Here is a 27,782-nt window from a genome sequence, read left to right as displayed (position 1 = left end):
ATTTATTTTGGGTCACACCCGGCAATGCTCGGGGGTTCCTCCTGGCTCTATGCTCAGAAATCGCTCCTGGCAGGCTCCAGGGATCATGTGGGATGCTGGGATTCGAACCACCGTCCTGTATGCAAGGCAAATGCCTACCTCCATGCAATTTCTCTGGCCCCTCACAGCGGCCAATTTAGCATCACCTCAGTTCTATTCTTGGCACCCCATAGGGTTCCCTGAGCACCTCCAGGAGTCATTCCTGAGTGCAGAGCCAGAAGTAAGTCCTGAGCACCACCCCGTGTGGCCCAAAATAAGCAAGTAAAAAAAGAGGTCACAAAACTGGAGCCCAGCAACGAACATTGCTTTGCATGCCTGTCTCATGCTCTGAATTCCACCCCTTAGTCTCTCTTTCTCTCATACACACACTCTATTTTTTTCTCTTACACACACACACACACACACACACACACACACACACAGAAAAGTAAACCATCTGTTTTCCCAACACCTCTGTTAATCCCTACAATGTTGAAGACATTTTCAGAGTGTTTGGCAACAGTCTTGGTGAACTGACTCAAGCATGTTTCCCCTAGCCCCCAGACAGCCTTTCCTTGGCTCGCAGGCTGCCCGGGCTCCTGTGAGTTTGCAGACACTTCTTCCTGAGGGGTCTGGTAAGGCATCAATTATCTGCCCACCTCACTGGAGCGTCCCACAGAACCGCTCCCTCCTCTCCTCTTAAGAGCCTGCAGCCACCTCAACATCCATTTGGAAAAAGATTAAGGAGCTGTTTCTAGATACCCAAGACCCTTTATGGCCTAACTGCTTCAGATTGTGGAAATCAATTCTCTTAAAACACACACTGGGACTGAAGGGAGGGAAGGAGGAATGGGAGGGAGAGAGAGAGAGAGAGAGAGAGAGAGAGAGAGAGAGAGAGAGAGAGAGAGAGAGAGAGAGAGAGAGAGAGAGAGAGAACAAGAGTTCAATATAAGGCCGACTCTGTGCTAGTCCCAGTTCTGTCTCCAGCACCACATTGGGGTGCAGTCAGTCGTGCAGTCCTGAGCAAAGCCAGCTGGCTGGCCCAAGTAACACATGTGTACATGCAGTTCATATCTGTACACACAGTTTATGCATGCAAGCCTTTATAGTTCATGTTGTGTTAAATAATTAAAGATGGTGGTGGATGGTGAAGGATGGAGGCCTTTATTCTTAGGCCATGGCCACGTGGCTTGGCAACCCCCATTCAGCTGGCGGGTCCCAGGTTTAGGTGAACGGTGGAATCAGACTCATCCAGAGACAGGCATCAGGAAGCATCAGCTTTATTTATGCCCTATCCACCACATGTGTATGGCCTATATCATAACCTTTCAAGCACAGCCATTCTTCGCTAGCCCTGCATCTTAACTCCTTTCAGCCATCTTCCCTTTGACCTCCATGCTTGCCAAAGACCAAAAGGGCAGAGATCCAAAAAGGGCCGAATCCCCTGGGTCAAAGGCCTTATCTACCTTTTCCAAGACCCCTCCCAGGAATGGGCGGGGTCTTTCAGGTAAGGTCAAGTTACCTAGGGAGAAAAGGTGGGGGATGAGGCTTCAGTTCAGACATGCAAAGGGGCATGTACACAGTTCACAGTCGCACAATCCAACACTCATATTTACATGTGCACACAATTTACACATGTAGCGCAGTTTACATGTATGTCCATGCATGCAAACACATGTTCACACATGATCTACAGGTGCATTCAGCGCTATTGCCGTTGCCACCTTGCTGGAGACCCAATCGGGGAGCAGCGGAAGCTCAGGCACAGCCAGGCCCACAAGAAAGGACTAACTGCAGGCATGTGTGTGGCCTGGAGGGTCTCTGTCCCAAACGAGAGCTTCCAGGGGGAAACCTGTTAGTGCCTCAGGTTCCAAATGTGGGGACTTTGGTTTTTCTCCTGGGCACCGCTGATTCACAGGAGAAAGTCTGGTCATTCCTTCAACAAAGTAGCAGAAGGTGGAGCTGGTGCTGCTGGGGAATCTTTTTTATTTGGGGGAAGGCGCAACACAGAACCTAGAAGCTCTGACTTTGGGGGCCTCCCACATGCTCATGAGAAGATGCAAAGTCTCGTGTGTGCAAAACTCTCACTCGGGTCCTGTAGCCGTTGAGGTGCTCCCATTTAGTCCTCCAGGCTCTCGCCCGGCTCCACTCAGCCTGGCTCTGAGAACTTGGGGATTCTGTGCTCAGAAATGTTTACATTTTAATTGATTCAGGTTTTGGGGTTTTTGTTTGTTTGGGTTTGGGGGCCGCACCCGGCTATGCTCAGGGGTTACTCCTAGCAGGCTAGAGAGACCTTCTGAGATGCTAGGGATCAAACGTGAATTGGCCTCCATCCTCACTGTGCTATCGCTCCAGCCCCTAGTTGATTTAATTGGGGGAGGCACACCCAGTGGCACTCAGGTTCCCCCTGCTATGCCATTAGAAATCGCTCCTGGCTTGGGGGATTATATGAGACCCCGGGGGTCAAACCCAGGTCTGTCCTGGGTCAGCGGCACGCAACCGATTTAAGTTTTGAAGTCCGAGTACCCCGAAATCTAGAACTGTCGGTAACCGAGGGTCAGGCCCTCCCCGTGCAGCTGCCCCAGTGACCTCCCTTGCCCTGGGCTCCCCATGTCCTGCTTGGTCATCTATGGTGCCAAGCTCCTGCTGTCCTGTGGGGCGCTGGCATCTGGCAGTGTGTGATGTGTTCAGCCCTTCTGAGCAGCACAAGGGACATTCTCAGCTCGTGTGCCTGTGCCATGAGTCCCTTCCTGGCTGTAGGAGGCCCTGGGCTCCCCCGTGGCCTCGGCCTGATGGTTGTGCCACACGACACAGGCTCTGGTTTCTGCAGTCTTGTCTGTGTTCCTGTGGAGAATGTGAAGACTTTTCCCTGGCAGTTAGTTTCCCACTGCCTCCTCCCAGGAGGTGACCAGGGGAGTCACAGAAAAGCTCTGACAGAAACTGGGGTTGCACCCAGCAATGTGGAGGTGGCATTAGGAACCGAATTCAAGGCTGGTTCAAGCTCCTCATCTCCCTCATCAGGGCTATGTCCCCAGCCCTGACTGGTAGGTAGTTTCAGCCACTGAGCACCATGAGCCAAAGGCCGCTTCCTTCTAGGCCGGAATGGGGATTGGGGTGCCCCCTGCAGGAGAGAGCTGAAGCCGCAGAGGGGACCCCCACTTCCTCAGAGTGTCTGGGCAAAGATGTCTGCAGGGAGGGCAGCTGGGGGCATTTCCCCCCTTCTTTGTAGGTGCCTGGTGCCTGGGGCTGACATGCCTGGCTGGCTTGCTTTTGGTTCTTTTTGTTTGTTTTTGGGGTCACACCTGGCAGGGCTCAGGGGTTACTCCTGGCTCTGTACTCAGAAATCACTCTTGGCAGGCATGGGGGATCATAAAGATGCTGGGATTCGAACCATCGTCCGTCCTGGATCAGCTGCGTGCAAGGCAATCACCCTACCTGCTGTGCTATCACTCCGGCCCCCTTGCATTTGGTTCTGCCTCCCAGGCCAGAGCACAGTTTAACTCATTCTCGGGGAGTCTCTTCTCCCTGCTGAGGTAGAGTCTGTACCAGCCATCACTTATCGGAGCTCTGGATTCCTGCAAGCATTGTAGAATTTTCTGGGTCACAGACAAGCAGTTGTGGAAGAAAGGCAGATGCGAGAAGGAACCTTATAATAAGTCATGCTGGGGGAAGGTGGTGGGGTTGAGGGCTGTGGGAAGCGATGGCCTGAGGCTGAGGGTTTCAAGGTCATAGACAGACAGATAGACAGACAGACAGATAGACAGACAGACAGACAGACACACACACACACACACACACACACATGCATGCAAGGACCAGTGGTAGAGGGAGCATCATCTGCATTCCACTGAGTGTTCAAGCCCTGTTACACTCAAGAGATGGGTCTACCTTGGCTGGGACTGTGAGAAGGGGCCACTTCTTCCTCACCCTTACCAGCACTGAATAAATTTCTGGCATGTGTGGCCCTATGTGTCATTGACCCGCCTAAGCTTTATTCGGAGATGTTGATCAGACCTGCCCACACCTGGGATAGGGTGGGCTGTTTTAAATAAAGATAAAGAAGTCTGAAAAACGGAGAGAGAGAAGCAGCAAAAGGCAGAGAGAGAGGGGAGCAGAAAACTCAGTAGAGAAAGATACGTGAGGAAAAAGACATGGTGGACAGAGCTATGGAATAGAAGCAAGCTGACTCTGATGAAATTTTAACCAACTGCTTATGAATTATTCCTCTGCCATTATTCTGCATCTTCAGATCCACCACCTAAGAGGTTAGAAACTTGGTGCCTGGAGCGGCCTCATCCAGCACGTAGCCTATATGGTTTATATGTTACATATTAATTCTACACATCACCACAGGTTGACTTCTCATATACATCAGGGGTCTCAAACTTGCGGCCCTCCGTACAACATTTTGTGGCCCGTGGCCAGCCTTCAAATATCACAGTATTCGCGATTATTCGCTTACTGAATAATCGCAATAAAAATCGCATTAGTAAGAAAAAAATCACATTAAACATTCGCATACCCCGAGCAGTTCTCGGGGTATGCAAATGTGTAATGTGATTTTTTGCGATTTTTTTCTTACTAATGCGATTTTTTATTGCAAATATTCGGTAAGTGAAATCCCTTATGTGGCCCTGCCTCACCCTGACTTTGCCTCCTGCGGCCCCCAGGTAAATTGAGTTTAAGACCGCTGACATACATTGTCCTAAAGCAGTGGTCGGCAACCTGCAGCTCGAGAACCACATGTGGCTCTTAACACTTTTAATTTGGCTCTTCCCAGCATCTCATATGGTCCCCTAAGTGTGCCAGGAGCAATTTCTGAGCACAGAGCCAGGAGGAACCCCTGAGCACCGCCCAGTGCGGCCCAAAAACGGAGGAGGAGGAGGAGGAGGAGGAGGAGGAGGAGGAGGAGGAGGAGGAGGAGGAGGAGGAGGAGGAGGAAGAGAAAAAGGAGGAGAAGGAGGAGAAGGAGGAGGAGGAGGAGGAAGAGGAGAAGGAGGAGGAGGAGAAGAAGGAAGAGGAGGAGGAGGAAGAGGAGGAGAAAAAAAATCATGCTACTGCTACCTTAGCCTGTGGCTTCACCTCCCTGCAAACCTTCAACCCGCTCACCAATAGAAAGAGCATGCCATTGACTTGTGGAAGAGTCGAGTTGACCTCAGGACCGACCTTCATTCCAGGAGCTGAGCACAGACTGTGCAGGGCTGGACAGGTGCTTTACTCTGTGACCTTGTGAGACTTTGTCTCTGAAGGGCACCTCCCTGGTCCCCAGGTCCCCTTCTGTGGGTCCAGCCTCTGTACAGCAGGCTTTGGGGACAAACCCAGCTCCCACATTTCCTTTTGCACCAGTTTCAGACCCTTGGAAATCCCCCACCTGCCTTCTCCTCCCTTCCCTGAAAACCAAAGGCAACATGGAGCCACCCCAGAAATAGTTCAATGGGGTGTCTAAAGGGACCCCTGAAGTGGAACTGGCCCCTTGAACCCCTCTAGAGTCATTGCTAAGAATTTGGTGTATGAAGTGTTGTGATTTCCGAAAGCATTGGGGCCACACTGCTGTTAAGGGGGTGACAGGCCTCAGCAAGTAAGACATGGCGCCCCAGAAATCCTTGCTGACTGCCAGGAAGGGGCAGCTTCACCCATTTATCCTCATGAGCCAACCAGGATCCCCAGGGGCCCACCCCATCAAGACCCCAGGATGTCTGAGAAGAGCCTCCCATGGGAAGCTGCCAGGGTTGAGGCAGTGGACCTCAACTAACTTCAGCACTCTTGGGGTGCACCACAGGAACCAGCCCTCGCCTTCTTGGCATCTGCACTGGCGCTCGCCATATGGAGCATGTGGGGAGTTGTAGAGCCCTGGTTCAGACTCCGAGACCATCTCCACATCCCTGGTCCAGTCTCAGCACCTTCCTGGGAGCTCCCTGGAGTAGCTACGCATGCCCCCTCCTCTCCACTTCTCTGGTCTCTGAGTTCCTCACATACACATAGCTGGCCCTGGCATGCACTTTGCCTCGATAACAGCTACTGTGTGTCTGAATCTGCCTCAACACAACAGGGAACTGGGGACCCTGAAAGGAAGGGCAGACACTGCCCACCTACCCATTCCCACCACCCCTTTCCCTTTTGTCCACGCTGCTCAGCCCCTGGCTTCTCCCTGGCCCTCCCTAGAGGGTACTTGCTTGGACTTGTGCTTGTGCTAACAGCGCTCAGCACAGCCCTTGGGCAGATCTGCAATAAGGTGCGATTTTGGCAGGAGCAACAAACAGCCAAGCTGCAAGATTCCCCCAGCGGCCCGTCTGGTCTGTGTTCTCCTCACATGTAATCACAGCACTTGTTCCCTCCCAGATCTCTTCCTGGGGCAGTTCAGTGCAGTGGGGTGCCCCCTCCCCTGCTGCCCATTCCCCATCGATCCAGGAGGGGCTCTAGAGTCCTGAGTGAGGTTTGGCTGAGGATCCTCTGTTGTCTTGCCTCTGAGCAGCAACAAACTCTTAACAGGGATGGTGGCAGATTGCAGACTTGGGCATAGCCTCGGGACACACACCCTGATCTCTGGCGGCTTCCCCAGAGCTGAGGAGCACAGGGCTGTCCTGTCCAGAAGCTTCCAGGGACCCAAAGAAGAGGAGACACCGACTGACTGAGAGACTCCCCAAACTTTGCCCCTTGCCCCTCCCCAGAGCTGGGTCGTCCATCAGGCACGTTTTGCTGGACCTCACGGTCCCAGACCGGAAGAATCCCATTTGTCAGCAGTTTTGAACATCCCCAAATAAAGGCTTCTTGGGGAAAGGCAGCAAATGCTCCGAAAATGACCCCGACTGGGACTGACACTCCTGCGGGGCTGCATTCTCACCAGGGCTGTGCGGGGAAGAGACAATGCCTTCTTTCAGGCGCTGGCGAGGCTTTGTCTCCCAATAGAGTCAAAGTGAATGTTTTAAAAGGTTATTGCTATTTTTTCCCATGTGGAGGGCTTCGTTTCTCGTCTCACGTCGACGAAGCTCCATGTTCCGCGCCGCCTTCTTTCTGCACAAAAGCTTGTTGGTGTGTCGGACTGAAGGCTTTGGGCCACCAGCTCTGGTTTCCCTTGCACAAGACTGAAATCACCTAGTATTAGGATAGAGAAAAATCTATTTCCTCATGCAAAAACCTGGTATTGGAGGCTCCTCTGGCCAGAGGGAGAGGACTCTGCAGGCATCAGAGAGGGACCAGTGAGTATATGTGGGGTGCTCCTGAGTGCTCAAGGAGGCTCACAAATGTTCCTCGTGGCCCAGGATGCTCGTGAATGCTTCTGATTTCCCACTATTGTTCATGGCTGATCACAGATACTTGTTGTAAGGTGACACCTAGCTATCAACTCCAAACAAAGGGGTTACCCCATTTTCCTCTTTCCTTTAAACCTAATCCTTGGTTATGAAAAAGCCCACCTGGATCACTGTCCTCCCTCATGTGGTTGAATTTGTGGGAGAAGAAACAAAAGTCACTTTGGGGGCTGGAGCAATAGCACAGCAGTAGGATATTTACCTTGCGTGTGGCCAACCCAAGAAGGACTCAGTGTGATCCTTGTCTTCCCATATGGTCCCCTGAACCTGACAGGAGTGATTTCTGAGTGCAGAGCCAGGGGTAACCCCTGAGCCACCATCGCACGGGGTGTGGCCCAAAAAACAAACAAACAAAAAACGTCAGTTTGGGTTGGTGTTCAGAGTTCAGGAGGCAGGAAGCAAACTGACTCCTTGATTCTTCTGGCGTGGTTTATTAATTTTTCACAGCTACCCTACCTACTTCAGACTCATTTGCTTGAAAATACACGTGTGCGGTGATTTCCCAACATGGGGATTTGTTTACACTCATGGATGCTCACAGTAGCTCATCGATGCTTACATGGCTCATGGATGCTCATGGATGCGTCACAACGTTCATGGTTGCTCAGTTTCCCATTATTGCTCGTGGTTGGTCACAGCTGCCCACAGCTGGTGGGGGCTCCAGAGCATTTGTAGCCAGCCAAGTATGGATCAGGTCTGAGGCCCTTCTTCCCTGGATTCACCACAGATGGGTCCCTGTTGATCCAGCAGCCCAGGGCAGCCTCCAGAGTTCACAGCTCCCTGCCCTCCCAGCAGATTTCACATCTCCTGGACCTTGAGTGGACACTATCTCTTAACTGGCCCTTGGACCACCAGGAGCCCAGCTGGGTCTGCCAGAACTGGTGTCCATCCTCAGCAGCAGGCACAGGTAGCACCAGCCCTGCCCTCTTCTCTTCAGTACCAGGCCTACCCCATGCACTCTGCCCACCTCAGCTCCTGGAGCCAGACTGTCCCTTCCAACCATGTGTCCTTCACCCCACTGAGAACCTAGTCAGGGTAATGGTGGGACTCATGTCCCCTCTCATTGTCCATCTGTCTGGGTTTCTGCTAAGCTTCCAGCTGGATGAAGCCATGGCGAAACTGGACCATCTGAAGCCTCATCCCTCCATTCTCCCTAGGTAACTTGACCTTACCTGCAAGACCCCACCCATTCCTGGGAGGGGTCTTGGAAAAGGTAGATAAGGCCTTTGACCCAGAGGATTAGGTCCTCTTTTGGTCTTTTGCCAGCATGGAGGTCAAAGGGAAGATGGCTGAAAGGAGTTAAGATGCAGGGCTAGCTAAGAATGGCTGTGCTTAAAAGGTTATGATAGAGGCTACACATGTGGTGGATAGGGTATGAATAAAGTTGATGCTTCCTGATGCCTGTCTCTGGATGAGTGATTCCGCCGTTCACCTAAACCTGGGACCCGCCAGCTGAATGGGGATTGCGGAGCCACGTGGCCTGGGATGGCAGAGAAAAATCTGTCCTTCTCCATCCTTCACCATCCACCACCATCGTTAATTATTTAATGCAACACCATCCACCATGCAGGGGAGCAGGCAGAGATGTGACAGGGATGATGCAGAGCAGGTGAGCTGTTTCCTCTTTGCCCCTGTCCTGACTTCTGTCCCTTGGGGTGTCTGGGGGGAGAGCCTGAGCCAGGGGACACCTGCTCACTGCCATGGGGCAGAGGATGGATCAGCATGGAATCTTGTGCAGCTTCTACCATGCTCGGGTTCAGGCACTCTACTAGGAAGGTTTCCTAAGCTTCCTGTTTCCAGAAGATTCTGGGGGTGGGGAGGGCTGCCCAGTGGTTCTGTGACCTCCCCATGTCCCCACCCAGCCCCTCAGTGCAGGGAGACAGTCGGGAGGTAATAGTCAGCTCTGGGGGCCCTTTTGCTCACTGGTGTCCATTTGGGAAATGACTGTGCTGCAGACCAGTGCGAAGAGATTGGCCAATGTGAAAGTGGATCCCAACATGGCCGTGTCCCTGCACCCATGTGCTTTGTTCATGGGAGATTCTGGTGATGCTCTGGTGGGAGATTGGTTCACTCTTCCCTACATGTCATCTCTGCTATTCAGGTCAGAATGTCTGAGTGCAGGGTTCTGGGGTGCCGGGTTCTAGGTTGCAGGGATCTGGGGTGCAATTCTGAAACAGGCAAGACAGTGAGGGAGATGGGCAAGATGGGCTGCTGTCATTCAGACATGACCAGCAGAAACAGGAAAAGCTTCATCACGTAGGTCTCCCCGTGGAAGGCCCATGGGTGTCCCTCAATTTTGCAGTGGCACCTTGAGTTGGTGCCAGTCTTGAGAGTGCTGAAGTCTCTCCAGGAAAGCCAAAAATCCTCCTCCTGACCTACTCAGCAGGACCCTTAGCTCCATTTTAGACAGGGCCTGTGCAGGAAGCTCCGCCATGCCAGCTGGGTCCTGGGGTGTTGCCTACTTCATGTCTGGACAGACTCCGATGCTCCCACCAGGCACCATCTCCCCATGGCCTCCCGCATCGCTGCTCACTCACTGCCCAGGATCTAAGAGCCCCATTAGCATCCATTACAATGACCAAAATAGACAGTTCATCTGTATCTCCCGGCGGAGACATCTGAAATGGAAATGGAGCTGTGTCCCTCTCTCGGACAGATGGATGCAGAAGCAACTGCCTTTGACCGCAGGCCTGAGCATTTAGGAAGAGCTGGACCTAGTCCAGTGAGGGCCCAGGAACTTGGGGGACCAGCCCTGGGGACACTAACAGGGAGACGTGAAGGGAGAATGTCTGGGAGTTCAGGTAGAGGGTGCTGCAAAGGGAAGTCCATCGTTCTCTTCCTTTTGCCTCCCATCTGTATCCAACGGCTTCAGTGACCAGATCACCTCTTTCTCTGGGTTCCAGCACCCTGGATCTCCTTTCTGTCTCTGTGAATGGACCCGTCCCAGGTTTCCTTCCTTTTCAGCAGAACAGTTGAGATGTGTTTATATGTGCATACCTGCTTGCTGGAGAATGTGGCCTGTGTGTCTGCTGCATTGGTTAAAACATGCCCCATTTCTTGGTTGGTGGGTTGGTTGCTTGTTTTCTCCATCTTCAGAGCAGGAGATGATGTTACAGCTGTTATAGCTACGGTGTCTCCCAGACAGATGCTGTCTTGAGAGTCATTCTTCTGCTAAGATTTCACATCCCCCCTCCCCCCAGATGCACTACTGTGGTTTGTTGGAAAACAGAACTGGTTTCCCACCAGCTTGGCACAACAGCTACTTCTGCATCTATTCTTCTTCCGACTGGGAATTCTGTATTTATTCTCCATCTGGGGATTTGGAAGACTTGTCTCTATATTGTGTTCATAGATGAAACATGTTTAGCAAACATTTCTGACCTCAGACACAGAAGCTGGAAGTGAGTTACTGCCTGGTCCCTTTGGAGATTCTGGGCAATTTTGAGCCACACCTGCAGGTGGTCAGGACTGACTTCTGGCTCTCCCCTCAGGCATCACTCATGGTGGGGCCCAGAGAACCACATGAGGTAGCCAAGGATCGAACCCAAGTTGCATAAATTCCTATATTATTGAAGCATTTTTAGTTCTATATTTTTCAAATGAAGGCAATTTAGGACAAAATAGATGTCACAGCCACGAAAATCCCAGTGTGCCTCTGACTACCTCTGTTCCCTGGTCCAACAGTGTATTTGGGAATCTTCCTTTATGTTTGACGAGGAAGAAAGGGCTGTTATGGGGGCAATGTTGTACCTCCCTTGGGGTTTGGAAACAAGTCAGGGGAGGGGAGGGGAGCTCAATTCTCTCAGAGCTCAGAGAAGGGCTGTCATGTTATCCAGGGATGTCATGCTAAGGTCTGATGCAGGGTCTGAAGCCAGGGTCGCAGAATATAGCCTGGATCTTCCCCTTCGCCCCCCACCCTCACCCCACCTGTGAGCTCCTTTCAACTACAGGGTTGATAATAATGGTCCCCTCAAATTTCTCAATTTTGCTATTAGATCACAGTGGGGCCTTCTCATCTCCCCTAAACTGGCCATGAGACCTACTGCTGCATCTTTGAATTCATCAGCTCTGTTCAATTCAGTGGCTTCATAGGGGGCTGGCTTTCAGATACTGTGACTCCAAGTGTGCACCTGCCCCTTTGATGCCTTCTGTGTATGGGGGTTCACTTCCCAGACAGGGACCCCCAACCTGCCCAGATATAACCCAGAGCCCTCACACTGGGTCCCAGGGCCTAGCCGCCCTCATGGAGTCTCCAGAGAGGACCTAGCACAACAACCACTGTTCAGGCATCCTGGATGGGGGGGGTGACAGCTATCTGTATCTAGGCCCCTCCTAAATCCCCAGCTGTGCTCTCTAGAAGGGACTTCCCCATGCAGCAGGGCCCTCTGTTGGTATGACTGGGCTCAGGCCAGCTCATCCCTGTGTGTCTCCCCAGGGCCACAGTCCTCAGCATCCAGAGAAATGTGGGAGACAGGCCCTACCTCAGACTCACTCACCCCTTCAGTCACCCCGGCTTGTTCTCCAGACTACAGGGCCACCCCTCTTCAGAGTAGACGGACACTCAGACACCCCCAGAGGACACCACTCCATCCAGTCGGAACCACACAGAGCAAAGAAAGGCCAAAGCTGGTCAGTTCAGCTCCTTCAGAGGGCAGCTCCGCTCACACACAGGAAAGGGCGCCATTGCTCTGAGCATTGACCATCCTGAGGGAGGGACCCCCCACTCCACCCTCACTCCATAATTCCTCTGTCAGCACAGGATGCTGGAATACCTCGGGCATCTAACTTGGGTCTGTTTTGTTCCTATCCCTTCCAGCTGTTAGGTTCGAGGTGACAGCCAGCACTGAGAGTCAAAGACCACCTCCGATAATGCAAGGTGTAAAAGGGAGTTTATTTGGTTTTCTGAGGTTCAAGCCTCATCCCAGTAGGGTAGTCTTGACAAGGACCCGAGTCCAATCTTCAAGCAGCTTATATAGAAATCACAAGCAGTAACAGTATAATCAGTTCATTGTCTAAATGTCTTAATTACCGTATTTTCCGGCATATAAGACGACTTTTGAAACAAAAAAAAGTCAACGGAAAATCGGGGGTCGTCTTATACACCGAGTATATCCCGAAAAATGTTTCAATATGCCGCTAAATGAAAATTGTCTGAATATTGCCACAAAACGTATTTTCCAACTCGATCCTGCACCAATCACTGCCAGGCTGCTCGGACAGCCTCTCTAACTCAGCCAATCCCAGCAGGCTTTTGATGCATGCAAATTAGACAATGTCTGGACCCGAATCTACACTGTCAAAAGCCTGCTCATATTGGCCAGTCAGAGAGGAAGTCTGTGACAGTAAACCTTTGAACCTTTGCTTGTTGTGATGGGCTCACTGTGGTACATACAGTTGCAGCACAGGAACGTTCTGTCTGATACAGCGAATATAGGCCTAAACCTACGTTTTGACTGAAAAATTAGGGGGTTGTCTTATACGCCGGCAAATACGGTAATCACTGATTTCTTTGGTTGTCTAGGGATATTCCTGCTTGTCGGGGGAATTTCTGATACAGAACCTGGCTGTAGGGGGAATCTCCTGGATGTCAGGGAGATATTCTGATTTTAGACCCTGGCTTTCAAGGGTTACTCTGATTCAAACTTTTGGTTTTTAAGGGAGCCTTTCCCCAAGCTCACTCAACCCCTACTTCCTTATTCCTGACTAACTTTGGTTTTATTTCTGAGTTACTCTGCCTTCAGCTAGGAGTGGAAAAGTACACTTTACTAGGGTTTGGGCTTGTTTTAGTCTAGAGTTCCTTATCGTGGACTTAGGGGGAGAATCTTGATCCTTAGCCTCATTTCTCTACATGGTGACTGGTGCAACCCAGGCCCGAAGCCATTTTCTTCCTGCCAGCACGCAGGATGCCTCTGAGGTGGTTCCTCCTTTTGCACTTCAGAGCCAGTGAGAGGCACAACAAACCCTTGGCCAAATCTATGCTGAGCTGTAATCGTGGCTCCCTGGCCCTCTCTGAGCAGTGGCCTGTGTCTCCTTGGTCCTCTCTGAAAAGAGGCACAACGGGTCCTCGACTCCAAGGCGATACCAGCTTCCCCTGAGCATCACCCACCTCCTGCAGGGCTGCTCTGAGGTGCCCTCGTACCACCCGCTGTGTATGTGTTGTGCCCACAGGGAGGGGCCGCTCTCCCTGCACCCCAGAGACCAGCTGAGCCCATGCTCCGGGACCCCAGGGACTGGTCTCCTTCCTGTCTCTCCACCCTGGGGGAGATGGGCCAAGGGGGAATTTCTGTGCCCTTGTTCATGACCATGCCAAGGCTGAATCACCACCTTTGTGGACTCAGCCAAGCTCCCAGGAGCAGGAGACAAAGAAGGCGTTTGTCCGCGGAGGGGGAGGAGCAGGAGGGGCTGAAGCCAGGGATTGTGCAGCTGGGGGCTGGGCCATCGCCTGGGGAAGTCCCCGTAGCCAGGCCTTTGGGAGAAATGGCACCAGTGCAGGGGAGAGGCCCTGAACCCCTTGGGCTTGTCTGCAGCCCATGGGTGTCCACAGGACGTGGGAACATGGGCTCAGTGGAGAGGGCCCAGGGTGAGGTCAAGCCCAAGGGTCACCTTAATCACTGTCACCAGTGGGCTGGACCCCCTTCACCTCAGGTCACATGGAGGGGCCCAGAGTTGCTGTGAGGAGAATGTTGAAGCTGAGGTGGATACATGGGACTCTTCTGCCTCTTACAAATGATTGCTCTGGGCCTCACCTCGGTTCACAGGTCCTAGGAGGGGGTTCAAGGAGGTTCTGGTTCCCTTTCTGAGGAGTTGGGGGCTCTGGACAGGGGTTCTGACCTGCCACCACCCATCCTCCCTTCTCCAGCAGTAGCTAAGACAGCTGCTATGCATGCAGCCAACCCCCATTTCATTCCTAGCATCACATAGAATCCCCTCCAGTCCCCAGGAGTGGTCCCAGGGCACAGAGCAGATCCTGAAATAAGCTCAGAGCACCACCAGGTGTAACTCCCTTCACATTAAAAAAAAAAACAAGCCTGAAAATTCCAGGAAACATATCTGGGTTCAGGCTCAAAACCCACCAACAAAAATACCCATCAACTCAAACCAGAGTGATAACACAGCGGTAGGGTGTTTGCCTTGTACGTGGCAACTGGGGACAAATCCGGGTTCTATCACCAGCATCCCATTTGGTCCCTCGAGCCAGCCTGAAGCGATTTCTGCATGCAGAGCTAGGAGTAACCCCTGAGTGCTGCCCAACCCCTCCCAAAATACCCACCAACACCTGCACCTCCAGATGCCAAGATGTCACTCCCTGAAGGGACTGGGCAGTCTCAGATGTGGGGTGCAGCTTCATCATCCCCACCATGTGCTGGCCACACTCCCTCAGCACCCACAGCAGGCGGGGGTGAAGGGTCAAGGGGGTCCAGTCCTAGGATCTTCCCGAGTCCCCTCATTCTCAGGGTAGGTGGGGATTCCTGTGGTGTGTCCAGGGTATCCCAGGGGCCTGGTCTCACCTCTGCCTTCCTGTTTCCAGCTGCAGGGATCCCTGAAACGGAAACAGACCCTCCCCGCGGCTGCCGCCCCCAGCAAGAGGCTCGATGGCTTCATCGATGGCGACTTCCTGGACATTAAGAGAATCTGCACTGGGGAAGTCCCGGGTGCTGGTCAGGGGCCTCTCCAGGCCAACAACGGACGAGGCCCAATGGCCCCGGGGACGCTGCCCCTCGGCCAGGCAATGGCCAGGAAGCCTCTGGCCACCCCGGCACCCGCACCGCCTGCTGCTTCTGACAACCTGTTCAACCTGGGCTTGAGGCCAGTGAAGAAGGAGCCGGGAGAGGCCCAGTCCTGCAGTCAGCGCCTGGATGGACCCCAGGGCGCCTGCAGCGAGGACCCGGCAGAGCCCCTGATGGACCCCGAGCTGCAGGAGCTCTTCAATGAGCTGTCGAGCATCTCGGTGCCGCCCATGAGCGACCTGGAGCTGGAGACGATGATCAGCGCCACCATCAAGCAGGGAGACCCCTTCAGCTTGGACCTGGGCCAACCGCAGAGCCACAGGAGCCCTCCTGGCCCCCCGCTGCCCTCCGACAAGCCCCTCATCAAGACCGAGTGCTCCCCAGGCCTGGGACAGTCCCCCTCCCTGGGCTCTCCGCAGCTGCGGCCCTCGTCGGCTGGCCAGGCTTTCCCTGCTTCCCCCTCCTTGGCTTCGGGCCCTCAGGGCCAGTCTCAGCCCATCCCCGGCACCGGCCGGGCTTTGCCCAGCTGGCAGGACATGCCCCATGCCCAGCAGCTGAAGCAGATGGCAGCCAGCCGACAGCAGCAGCCCTCGGCCTGGCCGCCCGCCCCGTTTCGGCAGGAGCAGACCCCCGGCCCCAATGCGGCCCAGAAGCCCTTTGGGGTCCAGAGTTCACCCCTGCCTGGGGCTGGCAGCGAGAGTGGCCAGGCCAAGGTACAGAGTGGCAGTTACCTGTACAAGGCCGGGCCCCCACAGCAGCCCAAACCTCAGGAACTGCAGCGGGGCTTTGGAAGCAACGGGCACAGCAGCACCAAGCTCCTGCTGCACTTTGGCCCCGAGTCAGGTGGCCAGCAGCAGCCCCCAGCCCTGCCCTCGGCCAGCAAGCCTCGCCTGCCCCCCTATGTCCCAACAACGCCTGCCCAGCCTGCACCACCTCTGCCAGGCCAGCCCCTGCTGCGGTCATCCCTACCCATTGTGCCACAGAAGATGCAGAGCCCGGCGCTCACTGGACTGGGGTACTCTGTGTCCCCCCAGCACAGACAGGTATGGTCACGCCCAGCCATCAGCTCTCTCTCCTGTGCTGGTCTTGCTTTGCGTGCTTGTGCTCTGTTCCTGCCTCACGGGCAGTACAGTGCTGGGCTCTGTGGGTTTTGAGGGGGGCAAGGAGACCCTTGTAATGTCGGGGACCAGAGGCATCTCTACCACCTCTTGCTCATGGCTTTGTTAGCAGTGGCACATTCTGCTAAGTATGCTGGTGTCAGATTCCTGCGCTGTCCAGTGTCTGTCCATTCGTCCTCATGGTTCACTGGGTCTTGTGTACATCCTACCCCCCATGCACACATCTGCAGAGTCTGCTGACCCCCAGGAAGTCAGGAGCCTGTGTAGAAGGCCATCGAGGTCAGCAGTCTGTACGCCCGTGCAGGGACAGCCTGAAGAGGGGACAGTGACCCGTTATTCCCCTGTGTAGAAGCATAGTGACTTGAGGTCATGGGGCCCGGCCAGCTGACCCACAGCAGAGAGCCGGATAAGGCTTCCCCTGGTTTCTGGGGAATGGCCAATGGAATGAGAAGCACCTGAGGGCATCTAGACTGTGCTGACACGAAGAACCCATGGTGTCCTGCACCAAACACTGGAGAGTTCTGGGGGTTGAGCACAGCATGAAGTGGTGCCAGGGTCTGGAACATGGAAGGGAAAGTTTTCAGGAATGGGGGAGGGAGGGAAAGAGGGAGGGAAGGAAGGAAGGAAGGAAGGAAGGAAGGAAGGAAGGAAGGAAGGAAGGAAGGAAGGAAGAAGGTGAGGAAAAAGGAAAGGATGTAAAAAAAGGAAGAGGGAAAGAAAAGAAAGAAAGAAGGGAGGAGGGAGCAGGAGGGGAGGAAGGAGAGAGGAAGAGCAGAGCAGAGGGCGGAAGACCCTGTGAGGGAAGCTGCCTGCCAGCCACATCCGTGTCCAGGAATAGGCAGCAAGTCGTGGGAGTCCGGCCCTGCTCACATTCCTCAAGTGGTTTCCATTCCTCCAACCAGATGGGAGCTCAAGCCCCACTACAGATGGGGCCAGGGCAGCCTTTCCCTAGAAGCCACTGAGGGAGACTGGGAGCCCACGCGGTCCTCAGTCTTTGCTGGGGCAGGGTGGGGCTCCCTCTGCCTCTGGCACCCACTCTGGCAGGGCATGGGGGTCCCTGCAGTGCAGGCGGTTCTACCCGGTTTTTCCTCTGCCATATGTGGCCATCCAGACATGCCAGAACACTAGTCCCCACAGCCTTCTGCTGCATTTCTTCATCCTGGGGACTGCAGGTCAGACAGAGAACAGGTATAAATAAGGTCCTGTGACTCGAAGACAGCTGGCCTGGCCTGAGGATGGCCACATGGATGCCTGAGCATACGTATGAGGGTAGATATGTAGATTACATATGTGCATTGACTGTTCCCTTATACAAGTGTGTGTCCGTGAGTTTCTAGTGTGTTGTAAATGGGTGCGATTGGGTTTGTCCATGTGTGAGCGTGCGTGTGTGCTTTGCATGCAGGGATGTGAGCACATATGCCTATGTGTGACTGCCCCCAGAGATCCTGGCTGCTTCCAGTGTCCTTCAGCAGCCCTGCAACTTCTGTCTCACACATGAGGCGTGGCCCGTGTGACTGATGGAGCCATGTAGGAGGAGGTTGGAAGTGGGGCGGGAAGCAGGAAGCAGAGGCCCTCAGGGAGCTGGGCCATTCCCTCCAGCTCCACCGAGGCTGTGGAAGAGGCTCATGAGGTAATTCCTGTGAGCTCTCCTCGCTGTAGGCCTGCAACGTGACCCCGACCATTCTCACCAATTCTCTGCTCCTTCTCTCTTCGGATCCTATCACAATCCTGTGGGGAGGGATGGTGCCGGGGTCCTGGACTGGGCCTAAGCCTGAACAGTCATGGCCTAGCTTGGGTCCAGCCCGAAGGACCATTTGCTCTTGGATTGGATGGAAAGGGACATTTCTGGGGGCAGCGAGACTGACCATGCTAGCTGGGCTGGGCTGGGCTGAGGAGATTCACCCATGCCTCCCGCTCCTGGAAGCCCTGCGTGCACCTTGGGCATAGGGTACAGTAGGGGCCTGGAGTCTATCTTCGGTGGAGCCTGGAGGGAGAAACTACAGAGTTCTGCAAGAGGCGGGTGGCCCAGATATCTCTGAGAACAGGGATCCTTGCCAAGGTCGGATACTGATGCTCCCCTCTGGGGCACAATTGCTCCCAACAGAGCAAGTCCTATGAGAGTGTGTGTGTGTGTGTGTGTGTGTGTGTGTGTGTGTGTGTGTGTGCATCCACTATGTGTGCACTTTGTCTCAGCCCACACGCTTCTCTTTGTACTATTCTCTATTGTACAGCCCACTCTGTGGCTGGAGCTTGTGTGTACAAGTGTGCCCAAATGTGTGTTATATGTGCGTCTGTGTGTGTTCATGTGTCTGTATGTCTGTGTGTGTACCTGCATGCATGTCTGTGCCCTGTATGTGTCTCCGTGTGCATGTGCAACAGCCTCTGCCTACATCACTCAGGTAGAGCCCACAGCCATCTGGGGGCACCCAGAGGCAAGAAATGGGAGCAGCTGGGCCAACAGTGCCAAGACTGGGGTGCGGATACGACAGGCCTCTGTGGACCCCCGAGTGTCTGTGCAGTCCAGCCTGGAGGATTGTCCTCTTCGTCCCATTCCCTGTCTCCTCCTTCCTGTCCTCCCTGTTCTGCCTGTTCCTCCAGGCTCCCTGCAGTTCCCTCGGGCCCCTGTGAGCTTGGGGGGAGCCTGAGCAGCGACTCTCACGTCGAGAAAGGGCAGCGTTTTCCCTGAAGGAGGCTGAGGTCCCCCTTTGGCCCACTGTGAGCCCAGAAAGACAATTCCAGGCCCTGCCCACACTGCACAGGGGACTGCGCTGACCACTTGGAGGCCGGTGCCCCCTGATGGACAATCCCAGCACTTGCAGGCAGAGTGCTGCTCCTTGAAGCAGCGGGGCTGGTGGGGAGTGATTGATCGGAGTCGTTCAGGAAGGTGCTAACCCTTGGTCTGCTCAACAGCCTGATTTTTAGCCCAGCCAGGTACCCCCTGGCACCCTCCTGGAGTGCCTGGGCTTGCTGGAGAGCAGTGCCCGGTAGTCTGGATGCCCAGCAGCACCCATAGAAGCAGACCAGGACACCCTCAGGCCCGGCTCTGTCCACAGCAGACACCAGACACGTTTCTTTGATCTCAGGACACCTTCACTTGAGGATCCACACAGCACTTCCTCGGCACCCACAGCCAAACTCCACTCCCTGCCCTTCCCCGGGCTGGCAGCTAGGGTCAGTTTTTACCAAAAGGGCACGTTGCCTGGGAACCAAGTTGACACATACCATCTTTATCCGTTTCCAGGGAAACCGAGCTCAGAAGTTCACCAAAGGTTAAATTCTTAGGCGGAGGGAAACAGCCTTGGTTAACTCTTTGCCCACACTCAGGAAGCTTCCCTCAGAGCAGGGCCCGAGCGCCTTCTCCCCACATCCCACCAGCTCCCCCTCCAAGGATCTCTCAATGTGGGAGGTACACCTCCCAACCACAGACCAGCACAGTTTGGGGAGCAGCTGCCTCCCCCGGCACCCCACGTGCCCCCACCAGCCCAAGGGCTGCCCGACAACCCTCACTACCTTTCCTAGGACTCTATCTATCATGGTGCCCCCTCCCCATGTGCCCCACACAGGCCTGTGGGGTTCTGTCCATCCCTGCCTGGTTTGGGGGGGGGGCGGCATAGGTAAAGAGTTCACGGCCATGGGAGACCCAGGCTGTGTTCTTTTATTTTTTGGGGGGGGGAATCACACCTGGTGGTGTTCAGGAGTTATTCCTGGCTCTACACTCAGAAGTTGCTGCTGGCAAGTTCGGGAAACCATATGGAATGCTGGGATTCTAACTGGGGTCCATCCTGTGTTGGCCATGTGCAAGGCAAACACCTTACCACTGTGCTATCTCTTCAGCCCCCAGAGCTGGTGTGTGGGGTGGATTCCAGAGTAGGGAGATGCAGGGCTCAGATCCCTCAGCTCCTGGGGGGTGGGGGTGGGGAGGGGCTGTGTGGAAGGAAGATTAACAACTCCCCTAAAATCTTCTGCTTCAGGACAATTGGTTTACTGAGGCTGGTCAGAGAGCTGAGCAGGCGACCCTGACATTCGGTCCATCTGCAGCTATTACTGGGCTCTAGCCAGGGGCTATGTGTGATGTAGGGCCGGACGTGGGACCCAAATCCGTCTCAGGCCCAGGGTGTCTCTGCGGAGATAGATAACTTATAAATAATGCACTTTTTTCCATTAAGCCAATCTATATGCGTGGTGGGAAAGACTTAGAAAGGCTTTTAAAGTGACTTTTACCCACTTGTCCGGAAGCAGACCCGGCTGTGGTGCGGATGGGGAGGGGAGCTGGGTGTGTACATGAGGGGGAGGCGATGCCTCAATCTCCTGTCTTCCACCAGCACCTTGTTTGACATGGGCAGAACCTACATGAGTGGTCCAGAGGGCACAAGGAGGAGTAAAACCTGGTCACTGTTTGCAGCCTCTCAGGCTCCAAGCATGCGTGATCAGAACCAAGGGGTCCAGGGGACTCACCTAGGAAGTGGAACATCCTCACCCCCGGGTCCTAGCAGTATCACTTGTTTACATGGCATGGGAGGTGAAGGTCGGCTTCTGTGCTTCCTGGGCCGGGTGTGCTGGGTGTTGGCTGAAGAGACAGGACAGGAAGGGTGCTGGCTCCCGTGTGACGTTGCACACAGATGACCCAGGTTCCATCCCCAACATTCATATGGTCCTTGAGCATTGTCAGGGGTTACTCCTGAGCAAAGAGCCAGGAGGAAGCCCTGAGCACTGCTGACTGTGACCCAAACACTCTTCCCTGCAAAGAAGAGTAGAACAGTTGAAACCATGGGGGCCGGAGAGATAGCATAGTAGTGGGGGATTTGCCTTGCATGCAGCTGATACTGGATGGACAGTGGTTCAAATCCCGGCATCCCATATTGTCCCCCATGTCTGCCAGGAGAGATCAATCTCTGAGATCTCTGAGCTAGGAGTAACTCCTGAGTGCTGCTGGGTGTGATTCCCTCAAAAAATTAAAGAAAAAAACAGTTGAAACAAGAGGCACAGCCATGCCAGCCCTGGGACGACCCTAGTCTGGTGGGCACTTGGCATTTTGAGCCACAATTACAGCAAATAAAACCCTCCAAATACATCAGTTCAGCCAGATCCTGCCGCTTCCACTTTTCCTGCCTGAAGGAGTGGGGGAGAGTCTGTAAGGAGATAACCGGTCCTAGCCCAAACCCAGGGCTTGTCAGCTTACCGAATATTTGCAATAAAAAAATCGCATTAGTAAGAAAAAAAATCGCATTAAACATTTGCATACCCTGAACAGAACTGCTTGGGGTATGTGAATATTTAATGTGATTTTTTTCTTACTAATGCGATTTCTATTGCGATTATTTGGTAAGCGAATAATCGCAAATACTGCGATATTTGAAGGCCGGTCTCGGGCCACAAAATGTTGTACGGAGGGCCGCAAACGGCCTATGGGCCACGAGTTTGAGACCCCTGGTGTAGATTAATGATATTAAATATATAGTATAAAGTCCATGTGTTGGGTGAGGCCTCCCCTGGCTTGGTGCCTGTAGCCCCTTCAGCCAGTGGGTCTGAAGAAGCTGGGTAACGGCTGAGAAATAATTTCCAATCAGTCAAAGTTTTACCAGAGTCAGCTTGCTTTTATTCCATGGCCCTGTCCAACATATGCTTTTCCTCACATCTGCTTTCTCTGCTAAGCCTTTTTTGGGGGGGTGGAGGGTGTCACACCTGGCAGCACTCAGAGGGTACTCTTGGTTCTGCACTCAGAAATCAACCCTGGCAGGCTTGGGGGGCCATATGGGATTCCAGGATTCGAACCACCATCCGTCCTGGGTTGGGTGCATGCAAGGCAAATGCCCTACCGCTATGCTATCTCTCCGGCCCTCTGCTAAGCTTTTTGTTCTTGCTCTCTCTCTCTCTCTTTCTCCCTCCTCTCTTTCTTCTCTCCTCTCTCTATCCCCCTCCTCTCTTTCTACTCTCCTCTCTCTCTCTCTCTCTTTCCTTTTTTTTTTTTCAGACTTTTTATTCTTTTTTTTTTTTTTTTTTTTTTTTTTTGGGCCACACCCGGCGGTGCTCAGGGGTTACTCCTGGCTGCCTGCTCAGAAATAGCTCCTGGCAGGCACGGGGGACCATATGGGACACCGGGATTCGAACCAGCCACCTTTGGTCCTGGATCGGCTGCTTGCAAGGCAAACAGCGCTGTGCTATCTCTCCGGGCCCCAGACTTTTTATTCTTTATTTAAAACAGCCTGCCCCATTCCAGGTGTGGGCAGGTCTAATCATCCAAAGAAACATCTCCAAAGAAAGTTTAGGTTAACGGGTGTTGGGGGGCAGGGTTACAGGTGTGGTCTACATGGATGACCACAGACATGATCACAATCAGCTGTGTCTTTGCCTTCTTTCCTTCCCACCAGCATTCATTCCAGCTGTGTTATTCTGGTCTGTTTGTTTTAGTGGGGCACATGCCTGGCAGTGCTCAGGTCTTCCATCTGGCTCTGCTATTAGGGGTCACTCCTGGCTGGTTCAGAAGACTCTGTAATGCTGAAATTGAAGCTAGGTCAGAGGGTGCAAGGCATACTATCCACTGTGGTTTCCACTGCAACGTTCCCCCAGTCCTTGTGTTATACTGTCTCTAAAGATCTCACCCCTAATATGTGTCGATCTGACAGGCAAACACCTGTCTGAGGTGGGCTTGGGGGACAACTATGGAAAGTAAGGCTAGAAGCTCATAGATTCCTGAGGTTTATCAGCCTGTCTGAGGGCACTCTGGGCAGAACTAGGCCAGCAGGATGAATCTCAACAAGGAAAAGAGCATTTAGAGCAATAGCACAGTGGTAGGGCACTTGCCTTGCATGCAGACAACCCAGGACAGACCCAGGTTCGATCCCCAGCATCTCATACGGTCCCCCGAGCCAGCCAGGAGCAATTTCTGAGTGCAGAGCCAGGAGAAACCCTTGAGCACTGCTGGGTGTGGACCAAAAACAAACAAAAACTCAACAAAGAAAAGCATGTGGGAGTCACTGGGGGGGGCAGGGGCTGCTTTATGGGTCTGAGGACATGGGTTTGATCTCCAATACCCTGCCCCCATAAAATACCTGCTGATCCCCCTAGGACAATGCCTGGTTGCTTCTGTTACTCTTTTGGTGCTCAGGGGTGGGGTTTCTGGAGTTTGATTTCTGCAGCTCCATGTCACAGCATCTCAGAACTCACCTATGGGCTGGGGGCCTTGATAGAGACTCCAAGAATTATCTTAATCTTTTCTTTTTTCTTGCATGAGTGGCTAGATAGCAAAACTGTCTGCCTCTCGAGGGAATCGAATTGGCTCAAATATGGCCACAACATTTTAGTGTCTGGAAATATTTGGGTAGACACTTAATGAGCTGTTGTTTGGGTTTAGCCAGCGGTGTGTCCTTCCCGAAGTACCACATGGATGTGGAAGGGTTAAGCCAAAACCTGGGGATCCTCTCCCCCATCTCTCAGGTCTTCTGTTCTGATCAGTGTCAGAAACATAAGCCACTAGTGTTTGCCCCAGTTGAAAAATCACAGATTTAAGTCAGGCCTCATTGCCAGTCATGGGTAACAGAATCCACGCACTCAGCCCTAGCAGCAGACCAAATTTCCAGACTACAAAGCTGAGCACTCACATAATTGTATATATGCTACGTATGAGCTCCAAGTTTTTATCATAAGTACAAAGGTTTGTTTATAGGACTGATACTGTTTTATACTGCATTATATTGGACATTGCTGTTAGCCAAGTCACTAAAAATTGTGTGTGCGTGTGCGTGCGTGTGTGTGTGTGTGTGTGTGTGTGTGTGTGTGTGGCCTTCAAAGAAACATATAAATATTTGCCAGTAATCACATTAGAAATGCTCTAATTTCAGGCCATTTCTAGTCCATTCTGAACACCCAGTATGTCCACATAGCTCAGTGACTCCAAGCTCGTACATGCTTGTGCAGAGGCAGAGATGAATGAAACTGTCATGGGTTAAAATCTTAGAATGATGACAGTATAGAAGCTAATACACAGGGGCTGGAGAGATAACACGGTGAGAGAACGTTTTGCCTTGCATGTGGCTGACCCGGGTTCAATCCCCAGCATTCCATCTGCCTTTCTTCCCCGGCACAGCCAGGAATGACCCCTGAGTGCAGAGCCAAGAATAACCTCTGAGCACCAATAGGTATGGCCCAGAAACAAACTAAACAAAAAAGAAGCAAACACATCTGCAGGCCCAGAATTAACATGATGGGAAAGCACTTATCCTATGTATGTGATGCCCTGAGTTCAATCCACAGAATTGCTGAGAAACAAGTATTTATTTTGGGTCAGTATGAGTCAGTGGAAAAGTGTGTATCTTGCATGCAGAAGGCCCAGTACAAGGAAGGAAGGAAGGAAGGAAGGAAGGAAGGAAGGAAGGAAGGAAGGAAGGAAGGAAGGAAGGAAGGAAGGAAGGAAGGAAGGAAGGAAGGAAGGAAGGAAGGAAGGAAGGAAGGAAGGAAGGAAGGAAGGAAGGAAGGAAGGACAAAAAGGACTAGAGTAATAGCACAGTGAGTATGGCATTTGCCTAGCAAGCAGCTGATCTGGGTTTAATTCCTGGCACCCCATATGGTCCCCCAGGACTGCCAGGAGTGATTATTAAGAGCAGAAACAGAAATAAATAAGTCCTGAGCACCACCAGGTGTGGCTCCCCTCCAAAAAAGGGAATAAAAGAAAAGAAAGGAAACATCCACAAAGAAATAAGGCATGTATAGATGTATCCTTCTGCATAAAATAAAAATAAAACTTAATCTGACTAAGCCACAGTTACCTCTGTTTGAGTTTGTACCCAGAGACCTCTGCCATTACTCTGAATTATGTATTGAGCCTAATCTAAAGGACTTGTGGACCCCAAGTGGGTTAGTAGATGAGAACTTGTCTTACAAAAGTGGTTGACATCTCAAAATCATGTTCATTCTCTACTCCCCCATGTCATTCCCAACAGAAATGGGATGTTAGGTGATGTCTGTGTGGACATCCCTGTAAAATCACCCCACGCACATTATCTTCAACCCCAGGTGAATGAGTTTGAATCAGGATGCACATGGAATAATCCATACAAGGGGGCCAGCACAGCGGTAGGGCATTTGCCTTGCATGCAGCAGATTCAGGATGGACGGTGGTTTGAATACCATTATCCCATATGGTCCTCTGAGCCTGCCCAGAGCCTGCAGTAAACCCTGAGCATTGCCAGGTGTGGCCCAAAACTAAATAAAATTAAAAAAAAATAAAAGAAATAATCCAAACCAGACTGGAGGTGAAACACACGTAGTCTGGCAGTCTTCTACCTCTTCTACCTCGTATGGAGAGCCAGTTGCCTGCTTTATAACTGCTATTGGTTTTTGTTTGTTTGTTTGTTTCTTTTTTGAGTACAGAGACAACCCCAGGTGGGGCAGTAAGGACAGATAGATCAGACTATCCTGAGCCAGACCCACCCAGGTTTACATCTCTGTTTGGGGGTAAACCAGGCTGCAAACAAATATATAAAAGAACCAGGGATGACCTTCATTTGGGGTAAAATAAGGTGTAACCTAACAACTAAACAGAGCAGAACCAGTGGGCACGTCCTTCTAGATTCCCAGATAAGCAGTGGCCACAATTCCCAGGGGCACCCTTGACTCCATCCACACAGACTCATGAAGCCCTCGGACCCAGGACAGCCAGCTCCCAGTGCTCCCTCCGAGGGACGCATCTCAATGAAGGGGATCATTTCCTCAAACAGGAATTCGGTGCCCGGCAGATCAAAATGTGTGTGTAGTTTGCATAAATGAGACATAGGAAATGGCCTGAGTTTTCTGGGAGCGGGTCCAAATCAAACCTTCTGCTCCTTTGAAGCTGCTAGAGCTCCAGAGGGGGCCCAGGGGACTCGGTGTGTTTGAAGTTGGCTGAAGAATTCAGTGGCTGCTGTGCTAATCCCAGAGAGATTCCAGGATGCCTGCTAAGAGAAGAGATGCTCCTTTGGGATCCTTTGGGGTGGGGGGCAGCTCAGCCTGCAGCCAGAGTTGGGTCTGGGTGAGGCAAGAGCTGGCCGAGTCTTGAGTATCCCAAGAGGAGGGACATGTAGCCATGTCACCAGGCCGAGGCAAATCTTCAGAGTTGATTTATGTTAAGAGACTCTTCCTTGAAGCTGTAGAGACATCACAGTGGTAGGACATTTGCCTTGCATGTGGCCGACCCAGGAGAGACCAGGTTCAATTCCCGGCATACTATATGCCCCCCCCCCCCAAGCTTGCCAGGAGTAACCCCTGAGTATTTCTGGGTGTGTGGCCCAAAAACAAAACAACAACAACAACAACAAAGAGACCATTCCCTGCTGAGTGACTGACTCATTGACTTTGCTGTGACATTGCCACTGGGGAATCCACCATGTTGCTTCCTGCATGAAGCAGCCACAGACCAGCACGACCTGGGATCAGGCCTCTCTGTGGAGCCTGGAGCACACGTACAAGGAATGGGCCACACTCACCTTTAGCCAAAACTGCTCCTTGGCATCTTATTATTTCACAGATGATTTTTTCAGGCCTCGTGACTTATAGAACCACTAGCAGTACTGTTTGCTCGGCCTCCATCCCCAGTGTCCACTGCCCTCACCTCTGTCTTGGATCTCCTCACACCACATTTCCTGATTCCCGCTGTGCAGATGGAGTTCTGAGATCACCTCTGGAGCTGTCCCCACTGGAATATTCCTTAGTTGCTCCTAACCACTGTATTTCTTTTTTAATTAATTAATTAATTTATTTATTTTCTATTTGTTTTTGGACCACACCCAGCAGTGCTCAGGGGTTCCTCCTGGCTCTATGCTCAGAAATCGCTCCTGGCAGGCCCAGAGGGAACCATATGGGATGCCGGGATTCGAACCACCGTTCTTCTGCATGCAAGGCAAACGCCTTACCTCCACGCTATTTCTCCGCCCCCCTGTATTTCTTTTTTTTTTTTTAATTGTATCGATTGATTGATTGTTTTTTGGGCAACACCAAGCAGTTCTCAGGGGTTACTCCGTCCTGGCTCTACACTCAGAAATCGCCCCCTGGCAGGCTGGAGGACCATATGGGATGTCAGGAATCGAACCGGATCCCTCCTGGGTCGGCCGCATGCAAGGCAAACGCCCTGCCGCTGTGCTACCTCTAGGCCCCATCTTCTATATTTCTTTAGACACCACTAGAGAAAGACCAGCCAGGATCTGCCATCCTGTGACTCGGCTCAGTACAACCCCGCCAGCCTCTCTCTGAGTTGTGGGGCACACGGCAGCATTTTCTCCCAAGAGCCTGTGATTTTGTGTTAGTGTCTACACAGAAGCTGCATGCTCACTCATCTGTTCTTGGGCACTCAGTTTATTTCCTGGGTTATGGCAACCCATGCTGAGGGGAGCACAGAAAAGACACCCCTTCGAATGAATGCTCCTCTGCTCCAGGAAGATGGCAAGAAGCGCGGGGTTGGATGCATAACACAGGCAGAATGTTCCCTGAAACACATTGATCTTCAGAGACGTGGAGCGGAAGCACCAGCGATCAAGGGGATGGATCTCCTAGAGCTACACAAGTCCCTACACTGCCCAAGGAACTGTGATGAGAATAAAGACGCCCCACGGAGTCCTTCCCCACAAAGGCCTCATAGCCAGGAT

General features: G+C 52.7%; 2 protein-coding genes across 2 annotated transcripts in view; both read left to right on the top strand.

Moving 5' to 3' along the window:
• MTMR2 (myotubularin related protein 2) overlaps positions 1-27,782 on the top strand; it is a 176,522-nt gene that overhangs the window by 104,411 nt on the left and 44,329 nt on the right. The window lies entirely within an intron of this gene.
• MAML2 (mastermind like transcriptional coactivator 2) overlaps positions 1-27,782 on the top strand; it is an 81,843-nt gene that overhangs the window by 47,164 nt on the left and 6,897 nt on the right. The window contains exon 2 of the mRNA XM_049779021.1: positions 14,854-16,095. Within this exon, the coding sequence (XP_049634978.1) occupies positions 14,854-16,095 (1,242 nt within the window). The remainder of the gene's footprint in view (positions 1-14,853; positions 16,096-27,782) is intronic.

The sequence above is a fragment of the Suncus etruscus genome, chromosome 8 (genome assembly GCF_024139225.1).
Source record: "Suncus etruscus isolate mSunEtr1 chromosome 8, mSunEtr1.pri.cur, whole genome shotgun sequence".
Lineage (NCBI taxonomy): Eukaryota > Metazoa > Chordata > Mammalia > Eulipotyphla > Soricidae > Suncus > Suncus etruscus.
Note: the sequence above shows the minus strand (reverse complement) of the source record. Positions and strands in the feature narration are given on the sequence as shown.